The sequence below is a fragment of the Danio aesculapii genome, chromosome 3, assembly GCF_903798145.1.
Source record: "Danio aesculapii chromosome 3, fDanAes4.1, whole genome shotgun sequence".
NCBI lineage: Eukaryota > Metazoa > Chordata > Actinopteri > Cypriniformes > Danionidae > Danio > Danio aesculapii.
In genome coordinates, this window is record NC_079437.1 from 52,250,788 (window position 1) to 52,274,268 (window position 23,481).

The 23,481-nt window shown below is 35.8% G+C and overlaps 1 protein-coding gene across 2 annotated transcripts in view; it reads right to left on the reverse strand.

Moving 5' to 3' along the window:
* mrtfbb (myocardin related transcription factor Bb) overlaps positions 1-23,481 on the reverse strand; it is a 92,002-nt gene that overhangs the window by 13,065 nt on the left and 55,456 nt on the right. For both annotated transcript variants that reach the window (XM_056454224.1, XM_056454225.1), the window contains 10 exons: positions 21,647-21,712; positions 17,547-17,602; positions 17,244-17,319; positions 16,979-17,119; positions 14,210-14,370; positions 13,900-14,010; positions 6,476-6,723; positions 3,434-3,593; positions 412-1,110; positions 196-327 (listed from right to left, as the gene is read on the reverse strand). In XM_056454224.1, the coding sequence (XP_056310199.1) occupies positions 196-327; positions 412-1,110; positions 3,434-3,593; positions 6,476-6,723; positions 13,900-14,010; positions 14,210-14,370; positions 16,979-17,119; positions 17,244-17,319; positions 17,547-17,602; positions 21,647-21,712 (1,850 nt within the window). The remainder of the gene's footprint in view (positions 1-195; positions 328-411; positions 1,111-3,433; positions 3,594-6,475; positions 6,724-13,899; positions 14,011-14,209; positions 14,371-16,978; positions 17,120-17,243; positions 17,320-17,546; positions 17,603-21,646; positions 21,713-23,481) is intronic.

Genomic DNA, 23,481 nt, shown 5'->3' on the forward strand with positions numbered 1-23,481 from the left:
GCACATGTCTGGTGAGAGCTTCTCCCTCAGAGAAACGTCAGTCTATAGCGATCGATGATTGGCTCCTGTACTAGTAGGCAGGGCTTCATTCAACATATTGACCGTTACACTTTTCCACATTCAAAACTGTACAAGTGACATGTCTTGTGTATTCTATAGTCTTCGATGAAAATCACACAGAAGTGGTATACTCACATGAGGGGGTGAAGGTGTCTGATTTGAATGCTGTTGTAGCATCGTATTATTGGACGTCTGTGTTTGCAGAAGTGGAGTCTGTATGATGCTTTGAGCCAAACTTGGCATGGCTGATTGGAGAATAGTTGGTGCCTGCCAAAAAGAAGAGAAAAGCTCCAAATAAAATATTTATAAACATATACATATTCCTTACCATAAACAGAAGTGAAATATCACCTTTGTGCTCATGGGGTTGCTTGGCAGGCTGAGGGGTAGCAGGATTTGTGAGGCAGACTGCGGGCTGATAAGTGCCTGCTGATGCAGCACTTGAGGGACTTGCTGGGTGTTGATATAGAACTGCTGCACTTGAGCGTGGGTCATCTGGGTATGTGGCTCTTCCTGTTTCACACCTGGAGCTTGCAGACTCTGTCCGGAGTTGCAGCTAGGGCTGGCACCAATCTCCTCTTTGACTTGGACCAGTGGACAGGGTTCAGCTTGGTGTCCTCCACTCCTTTTCTCCACCTCCAACTGCATCTTGAGCTCCTCCACCAGCCGCTGCTCCTGTTCCAGCTTGCGCATCAGCTCCTCAATCTGGCGCTCCTTCTCGTGGAGGCGCTGGTCTTTTTCAGACACCTTGATGTCCATGTCTTCAGGGACAAGTTTGAAGGGTGAGGTCCCTCCTGGAGGCTGGGCTGGAGACAGTGTGCATTGGGCTTTGGTGGGACTGTCCCTGCTGTCCTCCATGCTGACATTGGAGGCCTCGGGAGACACCGGTGGAGTTGTGCTCATGTTATCAGGTTGCAGAGAAGCTTTGGAAATGTTTGTGTCTATGATCTGAGAACTCTCCTGGTGAGCTTTGAGCCTTTCTATCAGATCGGTCTTTGTGCCGGACACAGGAAGTCCACGCAATTTTAACTCTGCCTTAAGCTCAGCCACCTAGAAGACAAAATAGCAGCTGTACTTTTGTTTGTATGTCTACTGGCTCGTTCCCACTGTGCGGTACAGTTCAGTACACTATAGTACGGTACACATTCATTTTTGTTTCCACAGTCAGAAGTACCAAAACAGTGTGTGTGCGATACCACATTATTGATACTCTTTTGTAAGAGTACCCAATAAAATAACGTGTAAGCATACACCCAAAGGGGTAGGCTGCCCTGTGAGAAGTTGGAGGTTAAGGGGCTCACTTCAGCCATAGTATTGAATGTTGAAGAGTGTGCTGGTTATTTACTTCGAACAGCTACAATCTACAACCTTTGGATCACTAGTCCAACTAGTCAGTAGTCAAGTATTCAAATCATTAGACCACAGTTGCCTCACATACACTACCTCACAAAAATCTTGTCATCGATCACAGGTGTAAAATCAGCAATAACTTGATTTCTAGCTGATCATTTGGAAATGTGGCAGAAGGTTTTTCTGATGAATCATCTGTTGAACTGCATACCAATCATCAAGAATACTGCAGAAGACCTATTGGAACCCGCATGGACCCAAGATTCTCACAGAAATCAGTCAAGTTTGGTGAAGGAAGAATCTTGGTTTGGGGTTACATTTAGTATGGGGGTTACAATTAGGAGAGGGCAAATTCTTCACCAGGATAGCGCTCCTTCTCATACTTCAGCCTTCACATCAAAGTTCCTGAAAGCAAAAAAGGTCAAGGTGCTCCAGGATTGACTAGCCCAGTTACCAGACATAAACATTATTGAGCATGTCTGGGGTAAGATGAAGGAGAAGGCATTGAAGATGAATCCAAAGAATCTTGATGAACTCTGGGAGTCCTGCAAGAACGCTTTCTTTGCCATTCCTGATGACTTTATTAATAAGTTATTTGAGTCATTGCAGAGATGTATGGATGCAGTCCTCCAAGCTCATGGGAGTCATGCAAAATATTAATTCTTTTAAAAAAAAATTCTATACTGTATGTTTTTTCTGTTGAGTGACAAGACTTTTGTCTAAGTAAAGTCATACCTTACTGTCCTAATTTAATAACTAAAAATCAAGGCTTGATCATATTTTATTTTGATAAAATATCAAATCTAGAGGCCGTAATCTAGAGGCCTTTGTCTTTCATATAAGCCAATTCTGATACCAAATGAACAACTAGAAGTCAAGTTATTATTTGTTGTTCCTAAAACTTGGATAGGCGACAAGACTTTTGCCAGGTAGTGTTTAGTATACAACCATGACACCATAATATTACAATGATGGTACGCAGCTCAAACAAAGCTTGTTGTCTTGAACAGCCACATGCAAAACAAGGTTATAACAGTTTTGCATTTTTAATTAGTTGTTATTTGTATACTATTTTTAAATTTGCTGTACATTCCAGTGTAGTTTTAGTTACTTTTACTAATGGCTTTGTTAGTTTTAATTTAGTATTTATTTTGTGAACACATTTCTGTTTTAGTTTGGAAATTCTAGTTAACATTCGAGTAAACAGAACAAAGTTTAATGTTTTCACAGTTTATGTTAACTCTTGTACAAATGTCTTAGTAATAAAACTAAAATAGTTTCTTGAACAAACACAGAAATCCAAAAGTTAAAAATACAAAGAATTCAGACAATTTTCTTCATATTAAAGATCCCACCAAATATGCAGTTAGTATACGTCTATAGCTGTAGTATGTCTAGTTTACGTTTTTGGCAAGTAAAGAAAAAAAGTGACGAATACGAAAAAATAATGCGTTTTATGTTTATACATAACATTTATAATTGATTTGCTATGCGCTTGAGTGGTGTGTTACTGCAGTATCTACAGGTTTTACTTTAAACAGCTGCATTTTTCAGTGCCAGTGTCTGTTGTTAGTTTAGTTTTAATTTATTATGATTCTAAAATTTTATTTCAGCTTACAAAAATGTTTTTTGACCAGCAGTTTTAGTCTTCATAGTCTAGTTTTCGTTTACTCAAATAACCTTTATGCCAAGAAGCAAGAACAGGATCTGCTGCATGTCCTTCATTGTTGTTTATGAGGCTGTTTTCGTCATATCTAAACAGGTAGAAAATTTGAGGGGTGCTGCTTTCTCTGTCTATTTGTGAGTGCTTGCCACATGTCTACATTTGAAATAATGAATTGAGCATGCAAAAGACTCGATAACTGAATGACCTATATGACTTGTTTTCTTCAAGTGAGAATAACGTTGAAGGAGGTTTAATCAAGTTGACCCGTATTATACTGTACTGTACTTAATCACACTGGTCAGTGGAAACAAAGCATATCTTGCATGGAGAACATGAACAAAGGGGTACATCACCCACCTTCATCTCATCTAGGCTGGAGGGAAGAGACCCGCTTTTACGAGTGTTGTTGGGACGTGAAGCACCCACACTGGGCAGAGACACCACAATGGGAGTAGGGAGATTGGGGCTGGTGCTCAGGGTGATGTTGGGGCAGCTGTTCGGACTCTCAGCTACTTGCCTGCAGAGGAGTGTGAGGGATTTTAAATGCAACGGGAACTTCCTGTTCCCCTCATCATTCACAATAAACAGCCTTTCTACACAATGGAAGCAGAGGTATATCTTGCGGCAACAGAAGCCAAAGTGGAAAATAATGTGAGGAACTTCTGTATTACAGCTGGTGTGATGAAAGGTCTTTTAGACAAGATTAATAGTTGAAAACGTTATTTAAAGGCTATCATTCATAGCACACAATGTTCACATTCCTTTCTGAGCTACGCACTTGTGTTATAATGCAATCAGGCTCGCAGTAAATCATTTCAGTGTCAGAACTGAAACTGATATATCAGAATTATATTCAATTGCACCGGTCCGAAACAAATAATTCAATTGAACTGACATTAAATAAAGGGAAATAGCATAATGTTTATGCGCATACATGCCTACAGGACATTTTACATTCCAGTGTTCCCCAATGCACTGAACTCTATGGAGCAAAGCGTGTTGTGCAAATATGTATTTATACAGCTCTGGAAAATATTATTATCAGTTCTCCAGAGTTTCAGAAAAATATCTGTGTTTTATTTTACAAACTACTGATAATGTGTCTTTAAAAAGTTTAAAGAGCGTATAAACATCTTGTTCGTATACTCATGTGTTCATTCCTTTCGAAAATAATATACATAAAAAAATTATCTGAAAGTGGAACTGACTAGGACTGCACAATATTAGAAAAACTTTGACATTGCAATGTTTTTTTCTCTGCTATATATATTGATATAAATACAATTTCACCAGATGACTTAAATAGCTCTATTTGGAAAGTCTTTTATTTAAATTTATTGGGATGATTTTGTACGGGAGTGAAATATAAATGTATTTTTTTGTAAGTAAGTATATATCCAGTTGAAGTCAGAATTATTGAACCCCCTGAATTATTAGCCCCCCTGTAAATCCCCACCCCCCAATTTTGGAGAGATTTTTTCAACACATTTCTAAACATAATAGTTTTAATAACTAATTTCTAATAACTGATTTATTTTATCTTTGCCATGGTGACAGTAAATAATACTTGACTAGATATTTTTATTTATTTTTATATTTTTATTTTATTTTTATATTTTTATTTTTATATTTATTTTTATTTAAGATACTTCTATACAGCTAAAAGTGACATTTAAAGACTTAACTAGGTTAATTAGGTTAACTAGGCAGGTTAGGGTAATTAGGCAAGTTATTGTATAATGATGGTTTGTTCTGTAGACTATTGAAAATAAAATGAGCTTAAAGGGGCTAATAATTTTGACCTTAAAATGGTTCATTAAAAAATAAAAACTGCTTTTATTCTAGCCGAAATAAAACAAATAAGACTTTCTCCAGAAGAAAAAATATTATCAGACATACTGTGAAAATTTCCTTGCTCTGTTAAACATCATTTGAGAAATATTTAAAAAAAGAAAAAAAATTTCAAAGGGGGGCTAATAATTCTGACTTCAATTGTGTGTGTATATATATATATATATATATATATATATATATATATATATATATATATATATATATATATATATATATATATATATATATATATATCTCAATCAAACGCAAAATAACATTGCATAGTCTTCATCTTTATTAAACTTCTTTATGCACTATTAAATTGCTTTAAACTTTCTTAAAATGCTCACAAAACCACAGGCCTTAAAACACTAAGCAGATGGTAAACATTCACTATTTTATGATCAATTTCTGCAGTGTTTCCACAAATCTTATGTGTTTTGACCAGTGGTTTCTCGTCAAATATAATCCCAACTATAGGTTCCAACATTGCATATCCTGCGATGTGACTATTGCGGATGCACACATTGTGATATTGATGCTGAAACAATTTATTGTACAGCCCTAGAATCGACCATTAAAAGATTATGATTGCTACATCTCTATTGCATCATACATATGATTAAAATGGTATGATTAACAAAGGTATTTCAAAAATATTTCACTTTTCTCATCATTATGTCTGTTCAGCATGCAAGTATTTTTGCAAAATTGAAATATACCTATCATTTACAGACCAAAATACATCATATAATTTATGTACTGGAGGAAAATTTCATTAAATATTACACATCCTGCATTAAAAAAATAAATCTTGTGTTTTACATCAGTTATTTCACTTTTCTTGCCGCAATATGTTGTGTTTGAAAAAGGTTTTCATAAAATGACGTAATTGACCTGTCATTTTCCTAAATAACCAATAATGTTATTTAGGAAATGACGTCATTTTGATGTACCCCAACGTTGTGGGGATGTTGGATTTTGTTTGGAAATGAAAATTGGGTCGACGTCAGAACCCAATGTCAGGCCAACGTCAATGTCCGACCTAAAATCAACCAAATATCAACGTCTAATTATGTTACCCTTGGAAGTTGCATGGACGTTACCACTATCTATCAGACGTTGGATTTTGGTCACTTTCCAACACAACCTAAAATCAACCAAATATGAGCGTAATTTGACGTCGTTGTTGGACATCAAAATAACGTTGTCCTAGACGCTGGCCAGACATTGAATTTTGGCCACCTGGCGTCACGACCTAAATCTAACCTAATATTAACGTCTTATGATGTTGTGTGCCTGCTAGATAATTTGCTGTTGACTATTTATCAGAAATAACTTGCAGCAGTTGAATTATCAATAGGTTATTATTGTGTTGGTGGATTTATTTTATTATAAAAACTATGTAATCATTTTATCATACTAATATCAGTATATTGTAAATATCATTTTATTGTAGACTTAAACAATGACATTTAAGAATAAAAAAAGGAAAGGACAAACTGTGCTGGTGCTAAACGCTGCATGCCATGTGAAAAGACTTTTAAATGCGAGTGTGACACATACTTGAGTGGTGCTGGTAGTATGGCCTGGTAATTGTAATGCTGTTGCTGTTGGCTGAGAATCTGGAGCTGTAAAAACTGCTGCTGTTGTTGAAGCAGCTTGGCATAAGACGAGTCCATCGGGGTTTCATTGGGCTCCTGCTTCTGGTCAGGTGGGATGTACTGGTGATACTTGAGCTTCTTAATGCGTGGTTTGGGTTCTTTACTCTTTTTGCTGCGGCTCTTGTCACTGGACAGTTTGGGCTGGCTTTGCTGTATGGAAAAACAGCAGAAGAAGTGAACAAAAGTTGCCAGCTGAAATCAACCACAGTCATCAACACCTTCGCCTTGACGTTATATAATCCGTCTCCTTGAATGGTGATTTCAGGTGTTTCTTGAACACCAAATTAAAGAAAATTACAGTAGAATCATTTCTAATAATTTTGATTTAAGCCTAAGGGTTCTCAATCAGCTCCCTTGTTCAGTCAACCGATTCAAATGTTATCACTCAACTGAATGGGCAATATCAGTGGTTATCAGCTGACAGATATGGGCCAGTAGGGGCCTTCTGCGCCTACTGGTAGGCTCAGAAGGCTGTTATCATCCATCCACATGGTTAATCAGCTATAGATCACATACAGCTGTGGTCAGAAGTTAACAAGAATTATTTATATTATTTATTAAATTTCCCATTAGTTGTATTTTATCAACGTCTACCCCAACCCTAAACCCAATCTTGACAGTAATGTAAAAACAGATCTGCATCTGGAGTCTTCTCTATTAGTATAGCTGATTAACCATGTGGATGGATGATAACAGCCTTCTGAGCCTACAAGTAGGCGCAGAAGGCCCTTACTGGCCCATATCTATCAGCTAATAACCACTGATAACGCCCATTTAATTGAGTGATAACATTTGAAGCGGGCGGTTCAGTAGTCAGGGCACTGATTAGGGGAGTCAGCCATTTTAGGGTCCCTCTCAATCACAAAATTCTTCCAGAAAAGTACCACAATGCACCATGAAAAGCATGAATGCTCAAAATGCTCCAGTAATGGTTTTCTGTAGAAACATGAATCACATGAACCAACTCACCAAACAAAGACACACGAGAAATGCTTTTAAAAAAATAAATCAATATCTATTTACAGTAGACAGCATTTAGATACAGTAGATTACATTATAGTACATTTATAAATTATTATTTGAAATTTTGTTGGTATATGAAAATAAAGGTGCTTTTAAAGTCCTTATGAAATTAATATATGAAATCTATCAATTATTTTGGTTTCATAAATTCGAGAATTTTATGATCAGTCTACTAGCGAACCAAGCTGTGCTCAAAATCATGTACATGACCTAAGGCAGGGGTGTCAAACTCAGTTCCTGAAGGGCCGCAGCTCTGCACAGTTTAGTTCCAACCATGCTCCAACACACTTATCTGTAGGTTTCAAACAAGCCTGAAGGACTTAATTGCTTTGATCAGGTGTGTTAAATTAGGGTTGGAGTTTAGTTCACTCCAGAATTGCAGCCCTCCAGGAACTGAGTTTGACACCTGTGACCTAATGATTCACGAGTTCACAACCTCAAGAGCTAGGAAGCTAATTGAGATGTATCCTATGTTTATTTTGTATCACTACATTGATAGATACTGTTGTAGTTTTATTGATGGGTTAGATTTTCATTATAATTTACGCCATTAGTAATTCTATTCAGCTGATCTCCAGCTCTGGCGGGAGCACTTTTAGCTTAGCTTAGCATAGATCATTGATTTGGATTAGACCATTGTAAAATAGTTGTAATAATTTTCCTATTTAAAGCTTGACTCTTCTGTAGTTACATCATCAAGTTTATCAGAAAATGAAAATTTTATAGACTAGTATGACTAAAAAATATACTCTTATACTGCCTGCTGCAGCCATATTAACACAGCAAGATAGTTGTTTTGCTAGGTTCTAGACATATCAGTCTAGAATATCAACTTTTTTATTTTGCATAGGTCTTCCCTACTGAAAAAAACAGCTTAAACCAGCCTAGGCTGGTTGGCTGGTTTAAGCTGGTCGACCAGTCTGGTTTTAGAAGGGTTTTGGCCATTTCCAGGCTGGTTTCCAGTCATTTCCAGCCTGGTCTCAGCTGGAAACCAGCTAAAACCAGCTTGACCAGCCAAAACCAGCTATGTCCAGCTTAAACCAGGCTGGTCAAGCTGGTTTTAGTTGGATTTAGCTGGTCCTTTTCCAGCCTGACCAGCTAAGACCAGGCTGGAAATGGCTGGAAACCAGCCTGGAAATGGCCAAAACCTCTCTAAAACCAGGCTGGTCAACCAGCTAAAACCAGCAAACCAGCCTAGGCTGGTTTAAGCTGGATTTTTCAGCAGGGTTAGAAGACGATGTACCCCCAGAAGAAGCTTTAAATAGGAAATTTATTGAAACTGTGATCCTTTTTGAGGGAGATGCTAATAGTCTAATTCACTTCAATGATTCATGCTAAGCTAAGCTAAAAGTGCTCCAGCTAGACCCAGAGATTGGCTGAATGGATTTTAAAAAATGTAAAACTCAACTGTAGTAGGGACTTGTAGAATTAGCCTACTTCCAAAAAATAGAGTGTTCCTTTAATGTTATTTAATGTGTATTTACGAACATGAACAAAGAATGAACAATGTATCTACAGCATGTATTAATCACAAATCAGCATTAACTAATGCACTATTACAATTCAGATTCTTGCTTGTAAACATTAGTTAATGCACTGTGAGTTAAGAATTAAGAATGAACATCCTGAAAGATGAATATATACTGTAATAAGTGTATTATTCATGGTTTGTTCTTGTTACAGTAACTATCATGAACTAATTCAACCATATTTAAAAGTTTTACCATGACTTTGTGGTTCAGTTTTGTTGTATTTGTTGTATTTTGTTGTATAATGTTGTAAATATTACCATAGATATTTACATTAGATGTCGCCTACACTATTGTTGTCTATTAAAAGGAATGCGTCAATAGAGCCGCTATTGAAATGAATGTGGGACCAAGGTGCAATGGAGGACTGTCATCCAGAGCCAGAGATATATACACATATATACATTTATCTATGATGATGAGTTCTCCCGGTGGTCAGTATGCAAATATTTTTTTTAAATTACATTTTTTAATTGTACATCACTTTTTTTACAAGTGACCGCACAGGCATTGCCGACAAAGTGTGTGTGTTTGTGTGCATGGAAAAAAATGTATTATCCTCACTGTTAAATTTGATCCAATCTATGTCCTGAAACACGACCCCTCTCCTGCTTTCCCTTCTCATTCTAACGGAGAGAGCGATTCGTTTGTGAATGAATCTCCGTTATGAACGACTCGTTTGCTTAGCCGAGAATAATACAAGCTTCTGGCACCGCAGCATCTTGTTGTCATTTTTCATTTACGTCATTTGCTTATTTTATTTAACAAAGCTAACATAAGCCTAGAATTTAGTGCGAGTTGGTGCTACTTTGCCTTATGGACAGCGCAGTAAGAGACTGTATTATCATCAATATAGCTACTTGATTAGCACAAAAGTTTGTACCATACAAAATCATAACAAACGTAATCTTATCTATGAAATGTTCTGCCTTTATGCTTTGTTTTCTTTGTTTGCTCGTTATTACACCATAAGCAACGCTGAAGTCCAGCATCTTCACATTAGCTTTAGTCTTAACAAAGTGCGGTTGAATGACATTTGTCCTAGGAGCACTGTACAAATATGGCGGCGCAATTGGCGCATGCTCAGGGTCCGTATACGATATCTATCAATGGTTTCATACATGTCAAGTTATGAATAAAAAAATGTATATATTAATTTTGGATTCTTATCCATCATTGCTTTGGCTCTTGTGATTGAATTGGTTGGGTTAGCTTTGCTAAAAACAAAACAAAACAAACAAAAAAGGAACATTAAAGATGAATAAATACTGTAATAAGTATATTGTTTATGGTTAGTCCATGTTACAGTAACTAGAATAAACTAATTCAACCGTATTTAAAAGTTTCACCGTGATTTTGTGGTTCAGTTTTGTTGTAGTTGTTGCATAGATGTCAAGTTATGAATAAATAAATATATATAATCATTCTGGGTTCTTATCCATCATTGCTTTGGCTCTTTTTATTAAACTGGTTGGGCTGGCTTTGCTAAAAACAAAAACTGAACAAAAGGTGTCACCTGAAGGTAACCACAGTCAACACCCTGTCGCTTGGAATATTATCACCAGATTTGTGATTTCAGGTGTTTGAGCCCGCTCAGTTCTCTTGCTAACCGAACTGTCAGCACTGCGAGAATACCTGCAGTTGAGAGATTTGTGAAGTTTGCAACCGCAGTGAATAGGTGGGACGTGCATGAGCATCAACCTAAAATCACAGGAAGAGGAAACAGGAAGAATGAAGGGGACATGACCCTCATTGTTCCTAAATACTGAGTCACAGGATACACAAAATGGTTTAGCTCCTGGGGAAGGGAGCTGAAAGTCATTGAGATGTAATAACATACCATTTCAGGCCGTCTTATTTGTGTGTGTGTGTGTGTTTGTAGCTTCCCAAAAGCACCATCTAGAGAGAAGGTCAGCGGTGACCCTGTGTTATGTGGTAAATATGCGGAGTATGCTTTGAAGGCATGGATTATGATAAATAAATATGAAAGCTGTTGGCTGACTCATGTTTCTGTGTCCCTGTTTGTTCTTCTCTGAATGTGAATGATTTAGTTTGACCTCCAATTGAAGACAGAAGGCGGCTGCTGGCTCTACTCTGCATCTGCTGCGACTCTGAAAGTGATTTGGCCTCAGATAGTTTTGACAAGCTGCTCTAAACAAGCTGTTTAGAGTGACAAACAACAGCACTGCTGCTGTGCTGCGCTGACACTGAGGTAAACGGTGTTTTTAGTTAGATATACACTACCGTTAAGGAGTTTTGGAGGGTTTCATTTTTAAGAAATCAATACTTTCATTCAGCAGGGATTTATTAATTGATAAATGAAGATTTTTTCGAAAAGCCTATTATTTCAAAAAGAAGACATGGTGGCTCAGTGATTAGTACTGTTGCCTCCAACCCAGGCTCATTCTGAAAATGTAGTCCCGAGGTCACTGGTTTAAGTCCCGGCTGGGCCAGTTGGCATTTCTGTGTGGAGTTTGCATGTTCTCCTCGTGTTCATGTAGGTTTCGTCCGGGTGTTCCGGTTTCCCCCACAGTCCAAACACATGCACTATAAGTGAATTAAATAAACTAAATTGGCCGTAGTGTATGTGTGTGTGATTGGGTGTTTCCCAGTACTAGGTTGCGACTGGAAGGGCATCTGCTTTGTAAAACGTATGTTTGATAGGTTGGTGGTTCATTCCGCTGTGGCTAACCCTGAAAAATAAAGGACTAAGCCAAAGGAAAATGAATGAATGAATATTATTTCAAAATTAAAAGTTATCTTTTTGAACATTTTATTCAGCAAACAATCAAATACTTTTATTTTATAATTTTTTTCTTGGAGAAAAAAATACTGAAATTATGTATGATGACTGAATGATTGCTCAAGTTGTTATGTTATTAAATCACTGAGACACTACTGTAGTTTATATCAATAGGCTAAACTGCTGTAGTTTATATGAATAGGTTAAACTATTGCAGTTTATATTAATAGGTTACACTATTTAATTATTCTTTTTTTAATTTCAATGTAAAATTCAAAATTGGCAGCAATTAAATTTTTGTACATTTTAAGTGAATTAAGTTTAACTTTAATAATCAACTACCTAAATAATAAATTAATTGTAAAAATGTTTTGATATTTTTGCGCATGAAGTCTGTGATTAAAGCATTACCCAACAGTCAACAGCTGCAGATGCTGGGTGTGAAAGGAACACCATGGTTGATAAATAAATAAATATACATTTGAAGTCAGAAGTATTACCCCCCCCCCTTTGGATTTTTTTTCTCTTTTAAATATTTCCCAAATGATGTTTAACAGAGAAAGGAAATGTTCACAGTATGTCTGATAATATTTTTTCTTCTGGAGAAAGTCTTATTTGTTTTATTTCAGCTATTAAAAGCAGTTTTTAATTTTTTTAAAACCATTTTAAGGTCATAATTATTAGCCCCTTTAAGCTATATTTTTAAAATAGTCTACAGAACAAACCATTGTTATATAATAACTTGCCTAATTACCCTAACCTGCCTAGTTGACGTAATTAACCTAGTTAAGCCTTTAAACGTCACTTTAAGCTGTATAGAAGTGTCTTGAAAAATATCTAGTCAAATATTATTTACTGTCATCATGACAAAGATAAAATAAATCAGTTATTAGAAATTAGTTTTTAAAACTATTGTGTTTAGAAATGTGTTGAAAAACTCTTCTCTCCGTTAAACAGAAATTGGGGAAAAAAAATAAACGGGGGCTAATAATTCAGGGGGGCTAATAATTCTGACTTCAACTGTATATAACTTATTAAGTATATGAACACACAGAGTATGTTTTTGAATGTTTCTGTTAAACAAGGCTGCAGGACTTATCCCAGAAGGAACTTTACCATACTAAACTATACTATACTTCCTGTATAGCTCGTCAGTCTAGAAAAGAGCAACTTTTCATTTTCCGTTGGTCCTAGAAGACGATGTACCCACAGAAGAGTCAAGCTTTAAATAGGAAAAATAATGACATTTTGATCAGTTTTGAGGGAGATACTAATGGTCTAATCTGATTCAATGATTTATGCTAAGCTAAGCTAAAAGTGTTCACGCTAGACCCACTTAACATTTCAATCCTAAAGGTGTAAAGGTGGTAAAGGTTTCAATCATAAAGGTGCTTCCTATTTTTGTAGAAACCATGAAACAAACTTTTCAGTATTCTTTGATAAACAAAAAGTTAATTTGTTATTATCGGTAAATTAATTTATTATTATTAGTTAATATATTATTATATATTTTAAATAAAATCAGTTTAGATTGTCCTTGATGAATGTTTTTATTTAAATTGTATTTTTAAACTGTAACAATTTTAATATTAATATTCAATTCAAGTTATTTGTATAGTGCTTTTCACAATAATTATTGTTTCAATTCAGCTTTACAAAAGGTGCAAACAAGTGCATTGCAATCAAATTCAGAAAAGTTAAGGTTACTTGTTACCATAACTTTACAAGTTACTAATAACTTTAACTAATAAATATATAATTCAATGCATTTACCACCCCCCCCCAAAAAAAAATATTCTGAGATCTGCTGACTTATTATTCTTGAATTTCCGATCTCAACAGCGCACAATTAAACAGAAATTAAACAGAAATAAACAGATAGTCCATGTTGTAAATTTCTCCACATACCTAGCTGAACTTGCTGTTGTGAAATTACTCAGCAATACCATGACTCACTGGCCTTTATCTCATAGCACAAAACAAACATTGGCAGGAAATGACATCACTGTGGTTTAGAGACATATGGTTTACCTTCACGAGGGTGGGTCCGGGTCTTGTGAGAACAGCGGCAGTGATGGTCTGAGTGGCATTCATTATTATTCTACTATCTTCTGCTGAAGTTCGGCTCAGGACGTCCGAGCACTGCATTGTAGGTGGACACGTGAGATAAACAGGGATTTAAAAATCCATATGGCCACAAAGAGATAAAAAAAAAACATAAATGAAGGGGAAAATATCATTTGTATAAAGGCTTAAAGTAAATATTTGCCGTCAATTTTCCTGAACTGGTTATCAGTCAGTGTGGTCTGGATGTTGATGTGGAGACTGTTAAGAGGCTGACCTGGAGTTTGGAGACGGTCGGAGGCGATACAGACGATGAATCAGGCAGTCTGGTTTCCACAGGAGAAGATGCAGAGCACTGAGACTCGTGACTAGCTGGCTGATCTGGAGAAAGAGCTTCACTGCTGTCATCATTGAAGTTACAGTCGTCCAGTTCATCAACTGTAGAAGCAGACAAAATGGGAAACAAGACAAAACAACAACAACATATTAAATAAAATGAGAAGAAACGACAAAGGATAAGACAAATAAGACAAGAAAAAACAAGATCAGACAAAACAAGGAACAAGACAAAACAACACATTAAACAAAATGAGAAATATATGACAAAAGATAAGAAAAAAACAAAACAAAACAAAACAAGATGAGACAAAAAAAAAATCCTGAAACAAAACCAGATTAGCAAAAAATAAAGAAACAAGACAAAAAAAAAAATCAACAGATTCACAAAATAAAATGAGAAGAAATGACAAAAGATGAAAAAATCTAAACAAAACAAAAAGCAAACAAACAAGACAAAACAAAAACCAAACAAGATTCAAGAGTTCACACTTAAATATTGCTTGATACTAATAGCAACCCTGAGCTTGGAGATACTTGAGCCCAGGTCGCTTAGGTCCCGTTTACAATAGTAAGCTTTAGTTTTAAAATGGCGTTTTAGAATTAAATTGATCAGCATCCACACTAACGTTTCACCCAGCGTTTTTGAACAACTCTCCGTCTACACTACACCAATGAAAACACACATCAGGTGACCACACTCTGGCATGTGCTCCAGCATATTAACCCAGATGAGAGCTGTGCTCATTGGACTGTTCATCAAGGATCTACCGCTAGATCTAATCTCACTATATTTGTTAAACGTAATATTTAATTCATCTAATTGTCTATATCTAACAACACACGACGACTTTGGTGTTTTGAATCTATTACTTATTCTCAGGTAATGTGTTTTGGCTGAGCGCAAAGATAAGTTAATAATTAATGTAACCATGTACATTCTGTATATTGACTGATTGCTTGCCTTTATTTTCTATAATGTATAAACTCATTGTACGTTATACTTTTTATAATGGCCATTATTGATTATTAAAACTGATATTCAGCCAAAGAGAGGGTATGTTTCATATTTTCAGTGAAATGAAAGGAGGCAGTTATGCTATAGGCTCCGTTTTGTTATAAATATGCATACAGTGAAGATGACGCTCATATAAATATGCAGCATGACATCTCAACATTAAGTTGATAATATTAAAATAAAATAGCAGTTCCTTATATCATGTTTTCATTTTATTGTTAAGATGATGTGAAGAAGGTTATGAAGTACACTGTTCCCTTTGAAGATTTACTCGACGTGTCCGCGGGAGTTTGTTTTCCATATCAAACTAGCGAAGTCTGAACTTACAAGGAGAGTGTGCAAGACTGAACTGTGTGTAGGCTACTTAATATTGAGGGAAAAGCCCCAATCAGATAGGCGAATGTCTGCAGCCTTGTCTCCGTTTTCAGATGTCTCTGTTTTCCCTCATCCACACTGACACAGAGCAGCAGCGTTTTAGAATGGGAACGGCCTCCTCAGCATTTTCAAAATGCTCCATTTTCGGCGCTCGAAAACTCCGGCGTAGTGTGGACGGATGGCGTAACTGTAGCAAAACTAAAACGTATTAGTGTAAACGGGGCCTTAGCCTAGAAGGGGATCTGAGATCAGTTAGGAATACTTTTTAAGACCACCCTGTTAAGAATTAACGACATTGATATTTTGGCCGATACTTATAATGATTACAATAAAAAAAAAATCTATTGGCAGATACCACCAATATATTGTGCATCACTAATAAAAACGGTTGTGATCACCAGTGGCGTTGTCTCTGCTGGCTATTACTTCCTGTAGTCTGTTGTAATCGCCAGCGGTATTTTCTCTGTTGGAGATTACTTCCTAATGAACTACAACTCCCAGAACTCTCTGCACTCATCAACTCCTACAGCAGCTGACAATAATATGGACACTCACACACAGTCACAGCTGTAACCTATGATGCACTGATTACAAGGACTATAAGTACACTTCACCTTCACTCACACATTGCTGAGTCTTGTTTATTTGTTTTTGATCCTTGCCTTGCTCCTTATTTTGATTTATTGCCGCCTAGTCTGGCTTATATTTTGACCACAATTATTGGATTACCCTTGTGCTATTGTTTTGCTCCTGTTTCTGACTATTGCCTGTACGACCTCAATTTTAATAAACTGGATTTGGATCTGCAAGTCTTTTGTAAGCGTCCACTTCATAAAAAAACATAGACGGCTAATAAAAATCCATACTGCTTTAAGGGATAGTTCACCAAAAATTGTTTATACTTTATCCTTTACACTTTATTTTTTAATGGCTTATAGTATAATTTTATGAATTTATTTCCACTATTGAACCCAAAATAAAATATTTTGAAGAATACTGGAAACGAGCAGCCATTTTCATCCATAATATACACTCAAAATTATGTTTGCTGTTTGTAACTACTTATTTAAAATGAGCTGAAACAATCTCTTCAGGTTTTTTGGGACAACTTAATTGTTTTATGTTCAATCTACTTAAATTTGTAAAAACTAATAAGCTAAATTAATTTCTTCATGCTGTCCCAACCCAAATCGATTTCGTGAAATCTTTTACAGTGTAGGAACAAAATACTGTGGAACTTTTGGAACAAGTAAGGAGGTATGGAAGACTTTTTGCTATATCTCCCTTATTAAGCATGTAAATAATCCTCGCTTTTACCAATGTCAACAGGCAGGATGTTCTTCTCCACCAGCTCCATTGGTCCAGGCCTCTGTGCGATCTTCTCATTGAGGTCATCTGCCAGACGTGCCCTCTTCAGTTTCATCTGAGTAGCTTGCAAAGAAGGTTCTGCATGGGTTTCTGAAACAAATAAACAACTTCAGAGCATTCGGAAAGCTACACAATAAAGCCTCCAGGAAGTGAAACAAAGTATTTTTATGAGACTAGTGGTTTTTTTAGCACATCTGTTCGGTGAGGTGCGTACCTTGTAAAATGTGCATGCGAACAAGTTCAGCACGGTCAGGTCTGCTTCGGATTTTATGTTTCAGGAAGTTTTCAGTCTGCATATGATGAAAATAGATATAAATTGAGTAAATTAATAGTCGAAACAGTTGATAACAAGAAGGTATAAATGAATTAATTACTGAACTGCATTAATTAAACTTATCATTTAAGCAGATTAATTGAATTTAATGGTTTTCATAACCTATACTATTACTTATTTAAAGGGCAGTTCGTTAATGAATCATTGAAAGTGTGTGAGTATTTCTGAGAAGCGCCTTCTTACCCTTGCCCTCTCCAAACTTCTGACCTGCTCATGAAAAGCTGCAGGTGTCTTTAGCGCTGGAAAAAAAAATAAACATCCTTTACATGACACTGATATGACATCATTTCATATCTTTAAAATAGATTATGCTTACGTTGTGCAAATCGCATTTTGGTATGTTAAACTGCTGAACTCTGAGATGCTGTGTCAAGAAAGGTTCATACATGTGTCCCCTTAAGCGCAATCTTAAAGCTAATGTACTTAAGTTTAACTAGAAAGTCAGCATTCTAACTGATTTTAGAGAATATGCACCATAAAATTTGTAAAGTATGTTGATCAATTTAAGCAGAAACTAATGTAAATTTGCCAATAAGAGCAATAAAATAAAAATAAACGGATAGTTCACCCAAAGAAGAAAATTCTGTTATTATTAACTCAGCCTTTATACATATCAGTTTTGAGTTTCATTCTTCTGCTGAACACAAAACACATATTAAAAATCCGTTGACTTCCATAGTATTTGTTTTTCCTACTATGGAAGTCAATGGTTACAGGTTTCCAGCTTTCTTCAGAATATATTCTTTTATGTTCAACAGAAAAAAGAAGGTCAAAAATGTTTATAACCACTTGAGGGCGAGTAAATATTCAGTAAATATTTGGGTGAACTATTTATTTATGAAAGATATACTCTCTGAGAACAAGTCAGATTTTGTCAAGTCAAATTTTGCTTTGAGAGGATGATGTTTTACAAGGACAATATGGCTACAGTTGAAGTCAGAATTATTAAACCCCCTGAATTATTTATTTTTTAATAACTGATTTATTTTATCTTTGTCATGATGACAGTAAATAATATTTGACTAGATATTTTTCAAGACACTTCTATACAGCTTAAAGTGACATTTAAAGGCTTAACTAGGTTAATTATGTTAACTAGGCAGGTTAGGGTGATTAGGCAAGTTACCGTATAATGATGGTTTGTTCTATAGACAGTCGAAAAAAACTAGCTTAAAAAAGCTAATAATATTGACCTTAAAATGGATTTTAAAAAAAACCCTGCTTTTATTGTAGCCAAAATAAAACAAATACGACTTTCTTCAGAAGAAAAAATATTATCAGACATACTGTGAAAATTTCCCTGCTCTGTTAAACATAATTTTGGAAATATTTAGAAAAAAAAAAAAGAAAAGAAAAAAAAATTCAAAGGGGGGGCTTCAACTGTACATTCTGTATGCACACACATCACATAAATAAATATTGTTATTAGTTTTACAAAAAACAAAGAAACACTACAGTCGGAAGTGTAGCATGCATTCATAACGTGTTTTTGCGCAGCGACGCTACTTTGAATGAGCCCGATTTACTATACATTAAACAGCAACACTGTTTCATGAAAGACAAAGTTAAGATGCCGTTCTTTAATCCCACATGGATGCTATGAGGATAAACAAGAGATGAAAAAGAGACCAATACTCTGAGTATGGTGAGAATGAATGAATGACAGCTTCTAAAAGTGTCTGCGAGACATCCCCTTTTTGCCCAGGAGGCCTACCTTGTGTTCTATTTGCTAATTTAAGCTATGTTTTAAAGGAGAAATTTAATATATAAAACTACACATTATTTATATTACTTCATATTACCTAAACCTCTTATAAGCTATTTATATTAATGGACAATGCACAGATATCAATGTTTTATTTTTACACTACATTATTTAAAATATACCAAGCTTAGTTTACAATGTTTACAATGTTTACATTGCTCTACTTACATTGAATCCAAATCCCAAATATCAGAAATGACAACAGATTATTAAGATTAAATTAATGTCAGTTTTAATGTTATTGATTAATGCACTTACTTGACAGATTTCATTTATACATTTTCCTTCTGCTTAGTCCCTGGTTTATCAGGGGTCACCACAGCGGAATGAACCGCCACTTACTTGACAGATTTATGTATATTTTTAATTTTAGGTGGTTTGTGTATGTGTTTTATGTTTGGTAAAATATTTCTAATGGCATCTTTAGTGATTTTTCAACTTGTCTTGTCTCAATAGGTGCATTTATAGGTTTTTGCAAAAAGTGGGTTTAGCTGGTTTTGATGCAAAAGAAAATTTACTTTGTTAAAAAACAAATAATTGTGACATAAAAAAAAAAAGTATTTTATTTACCAGCTAATAACCTTTTCATTATCTATAAAATGAAACTTCTGAACATAATTATAGGAGTCTGATAGAAAACAGAAGGTTAAAAAAGAGGTCTGATGGATTTAGAGGGTTTTGCATCTGAACTCTTCATATGTCTATGGATTTAACCATCAATTTAACCATTAACGTCCTTTGAGCACATTTAAGTTACTAAGGGTTGACAGAGCATTATTTTATTTTCCTCCGTCCATGCCAATTCCATGCCCTTGGTCTGCAGAGCATGTGAGACTGTCTGCGGGAGTCTGACAGGTCTTGCACACACAACGAAACGGGTAAACGAGAGAAGATTTTCAACTACTCAATCGACCGTGAATACAAAACATTTAAAGTATGTTAATAACAGTAAAGAAAATGTGTCTCTAAATATACAGTTGAAGTCAGAATTATTAGCCCGCCTTTGATTTTTTTTTCTTTTTTAAATATTTCCCAAATGATGTTTAACAGAGCAGGGAAATGTTCACAGTATGTCTGATAATGTTTTTTCTTCTGGAGAAAGTCTTATTTGTTTTATTTTGGCTAGAATAAAAGCCGGTCAAAATTATTAGCCCCTTTAAGCTATGTATTTTTTTTGATAGTCTACAGAACAAACCATCCTCATACAATAACTTGTCTAATTACCCTAACCTGCCTAGTTAACCTAATTAACCTAATTAAGCCTTTAAATGTCACTTTAAGCTGTATATTCAGTGTCTTAAAAAATATCTAGTAAAATATTATTCACTGTCATCATGGCACAGATAAAATAAATCAGATTTAAGTTATTAAAACTATTATTTTTAGAAATGTGTTGAAAAAATTCTCTCCCTTAAACAGAAATTGGGGAAAAAATAAACAGGGGGCCTAATAATTCTGACTTCAACTGTACTTAGATGGCCAGTCCAAGTAAAGTCTATGTGTGGGAAGCACTGGGTATTTGAGCTGAAACTTCACTACGCACTCTAGGGACATCTGAGAATTCTTTTACATCTTGTGATTGCATCGTAATAGGTCCCTTTTAAGACATCAATGCATCAATCTATATGATGAATAAATGTCTTTTGATCATGGATTCACGTAAACGTTAAGACAAGTCCAAAACAAAACAAGGAACCTTTTAAAATACTACAATTCTGAAACATGTAGTAACAGAGAATCGGTTCTGCTTTAAGTATTTCTGTGGGTGTTGAACTGCCATCTTCATCTACGGTCAACAGGAAATGACACAGCGGATGTGCCTTAATTAGAAAACATTTCTCACTAACACCGATCTGCCCTGCATCAATAACCAAGCATGACCTCAGCACTGCTAACAACAACACTTTCAGCAATGTAATCCTGACATTAACGTGATTAAGGAACGCAAGAGCTGCTCATAATGGGCAAATCCCAAGCACTGACTATAAATCCATGAGGAAAACCACAGATCTTGCTAAGCTAAAAGGCCCAGTCGCTGACTCACTATTGTGACTCTTGGATCATGACATTAGGGGCCTTAAACAGACGGCAAGCAGCAGACACACATCAGCCACACTATTGTTCTATCTCTCCTTCCTTATCAGTTTGTATCCTCAACAGACGTTTCTTTTATTAGAACTGCTCTCCTTACTGACACACATTACTTACTCTGTCCACTCGCTGCCTGAGGAGTAATCCTTTAAAAAATGATTAAAAAACACACATCGTGGCTGTTCCACCTTATGAAGAATAAGTACAGCATGTGTGCAGAGCTTAACCGATAATGTCTATGGTACTTTGTCAATGACGCTGGGATTAAGAGTTAAAATAACCAGGAAATTGATCATATGACTAACTTATTGTTTCGGACTTGGTGGATTACTTTGTGGAAGTGCAACGCATGTGGGCTGAATGTGTGTAAACATTAATAGATGACATTTAAGCGCTGTGTTTCCACGAAGCAGGTATGCATACTCACGTGGCATGATGCCCTGGTCTGCCAGCTGCTCGCGTGTGCGTCTCTGCTGCAGTCTTAACTGAAGCACTATGGAGGAAACAAACAAAAACTTAGGGAGGATGGAAAATGTAGGTTTTGGGAAGGGTTTCAGCTTTGTATGATGTGAAATTAGAAATACTCCACAACAGGTCTTCACTTAATCAAGAATAATGGCAGGCAATTATAATTCTTGTATTCTTTAAACAGTGTACTGCAAATAACCCCCCCAATTCTCAAACTTTTTAGGAAGAAACGTTAAAGTCTACATGAAATCTACATTCATTCATTCATTTTCCTTCGGATTAGTCCCTTTATTCATCAGGGGCCACCACAGTGTAATGAACCGTCAACTTATCCAGCATATGTTTTACAACACGGATGCCCTTCCAGCTGCAACTCAGTACTGAGAAACATCTATACACATTCATTCACACACATACACTACGGACAGCTTAGCTTACTCAATTCACCTATAGCGCATGTCTTTGGACTGTTGGGGAAACCGAAGCACCCGGAGGAACCCCGCACGAACACGGGAAGAACATGCAAACTCCACACAGAAATGCCCTTCTTGCTGTGAGGCATTAGTGCTAACCACTGAGCCACCGCACAGCCCTGAAGTCTGCATTTACAATGTTTATTTTGCTAGCACACATTGTTAGTCTTAAGGTGAACAATTAACCCATGCAAGTTCATTTGTTTAACCAGTTAAACTGTTTGTTTTGGTAATCTTCAATCAAAAACTGACCATTTGCTTCTGCACTGGAATGGCAGTCAATCTCTGATGATGTCTGTGCACAATATGTTTAGCCACGCCCCTCCAATCATTAGATCGCATGAGTAAAAAATGAGAAGAGGAGCGCAAAAATTATACCCCGCCCCCTACTCAATATTCAGTTTCAGCTGGAAATACTACATCCTACTAAACTAAAGGTCTGCAGCAACTGCTGGTTCATGCAGACTTTATTATTATTAATAATAATAATAATTAAAAAGAATTTCCCAAGATGGGTTGCAGCTGGAAGGGCATCCGCTGCGTAAAACATGTGCTGGATAAGTTGGTGGTTCATTCTGCAGTGGCGACCCCGGATTAATAAAGGGACTAAGCCGAAAAGAAAATGAATGAATGAATGAATTAATTAAAAAGAAATCAACAACTCAATATAAAACTGGGGTATTATACACTACCTGACAAAAGTCTTGTCACCTCTCCAAGCTTTAGGAACAACAAATAATAACTTGACTTCTAGTTGATCATTTGGTATCAGAAGTGTTTTATATGAAAGGCAAAGGCCTCTAGATTACGCTTATTTTACCAAAATAAAATATGATCAAGCCTTGATTTTTAATTATTTAATCAGGACAGTAAGGTCTGACTTTGCTTAGACAAACGTCTTGTCACTTAACAGAAATAAATGTACAGAATATAAAGTTATTATGATTGAGGCATGCTTGCAAGCTGTCATTGATAACATAATTATACCATTTTTTTCCACTTGTAAAATAAGACATAATTATCTATTATTATTATGTCATTATTAGATTCCTTATTTCATTATATTCAACATTATGTAGGTTATAGTAGTTATACTGACACTTAAACATTTATTCTCATGCATAACACTCTGTGTTTGCTATGAAAGCAAAACATCAAATGCTTGTCGTAATCAAAACTCTAAAATGTGACATGATTAAATAAAGGACGTGTGCTCTTTCGGTTTCATTTTTCACTGTCAAGTGTGGTTCATACTTCCTGCGTGGCTCCCAAACTATCACTCTGTGCCACAAACTGAACGTTATTTACAACTTTATTACCT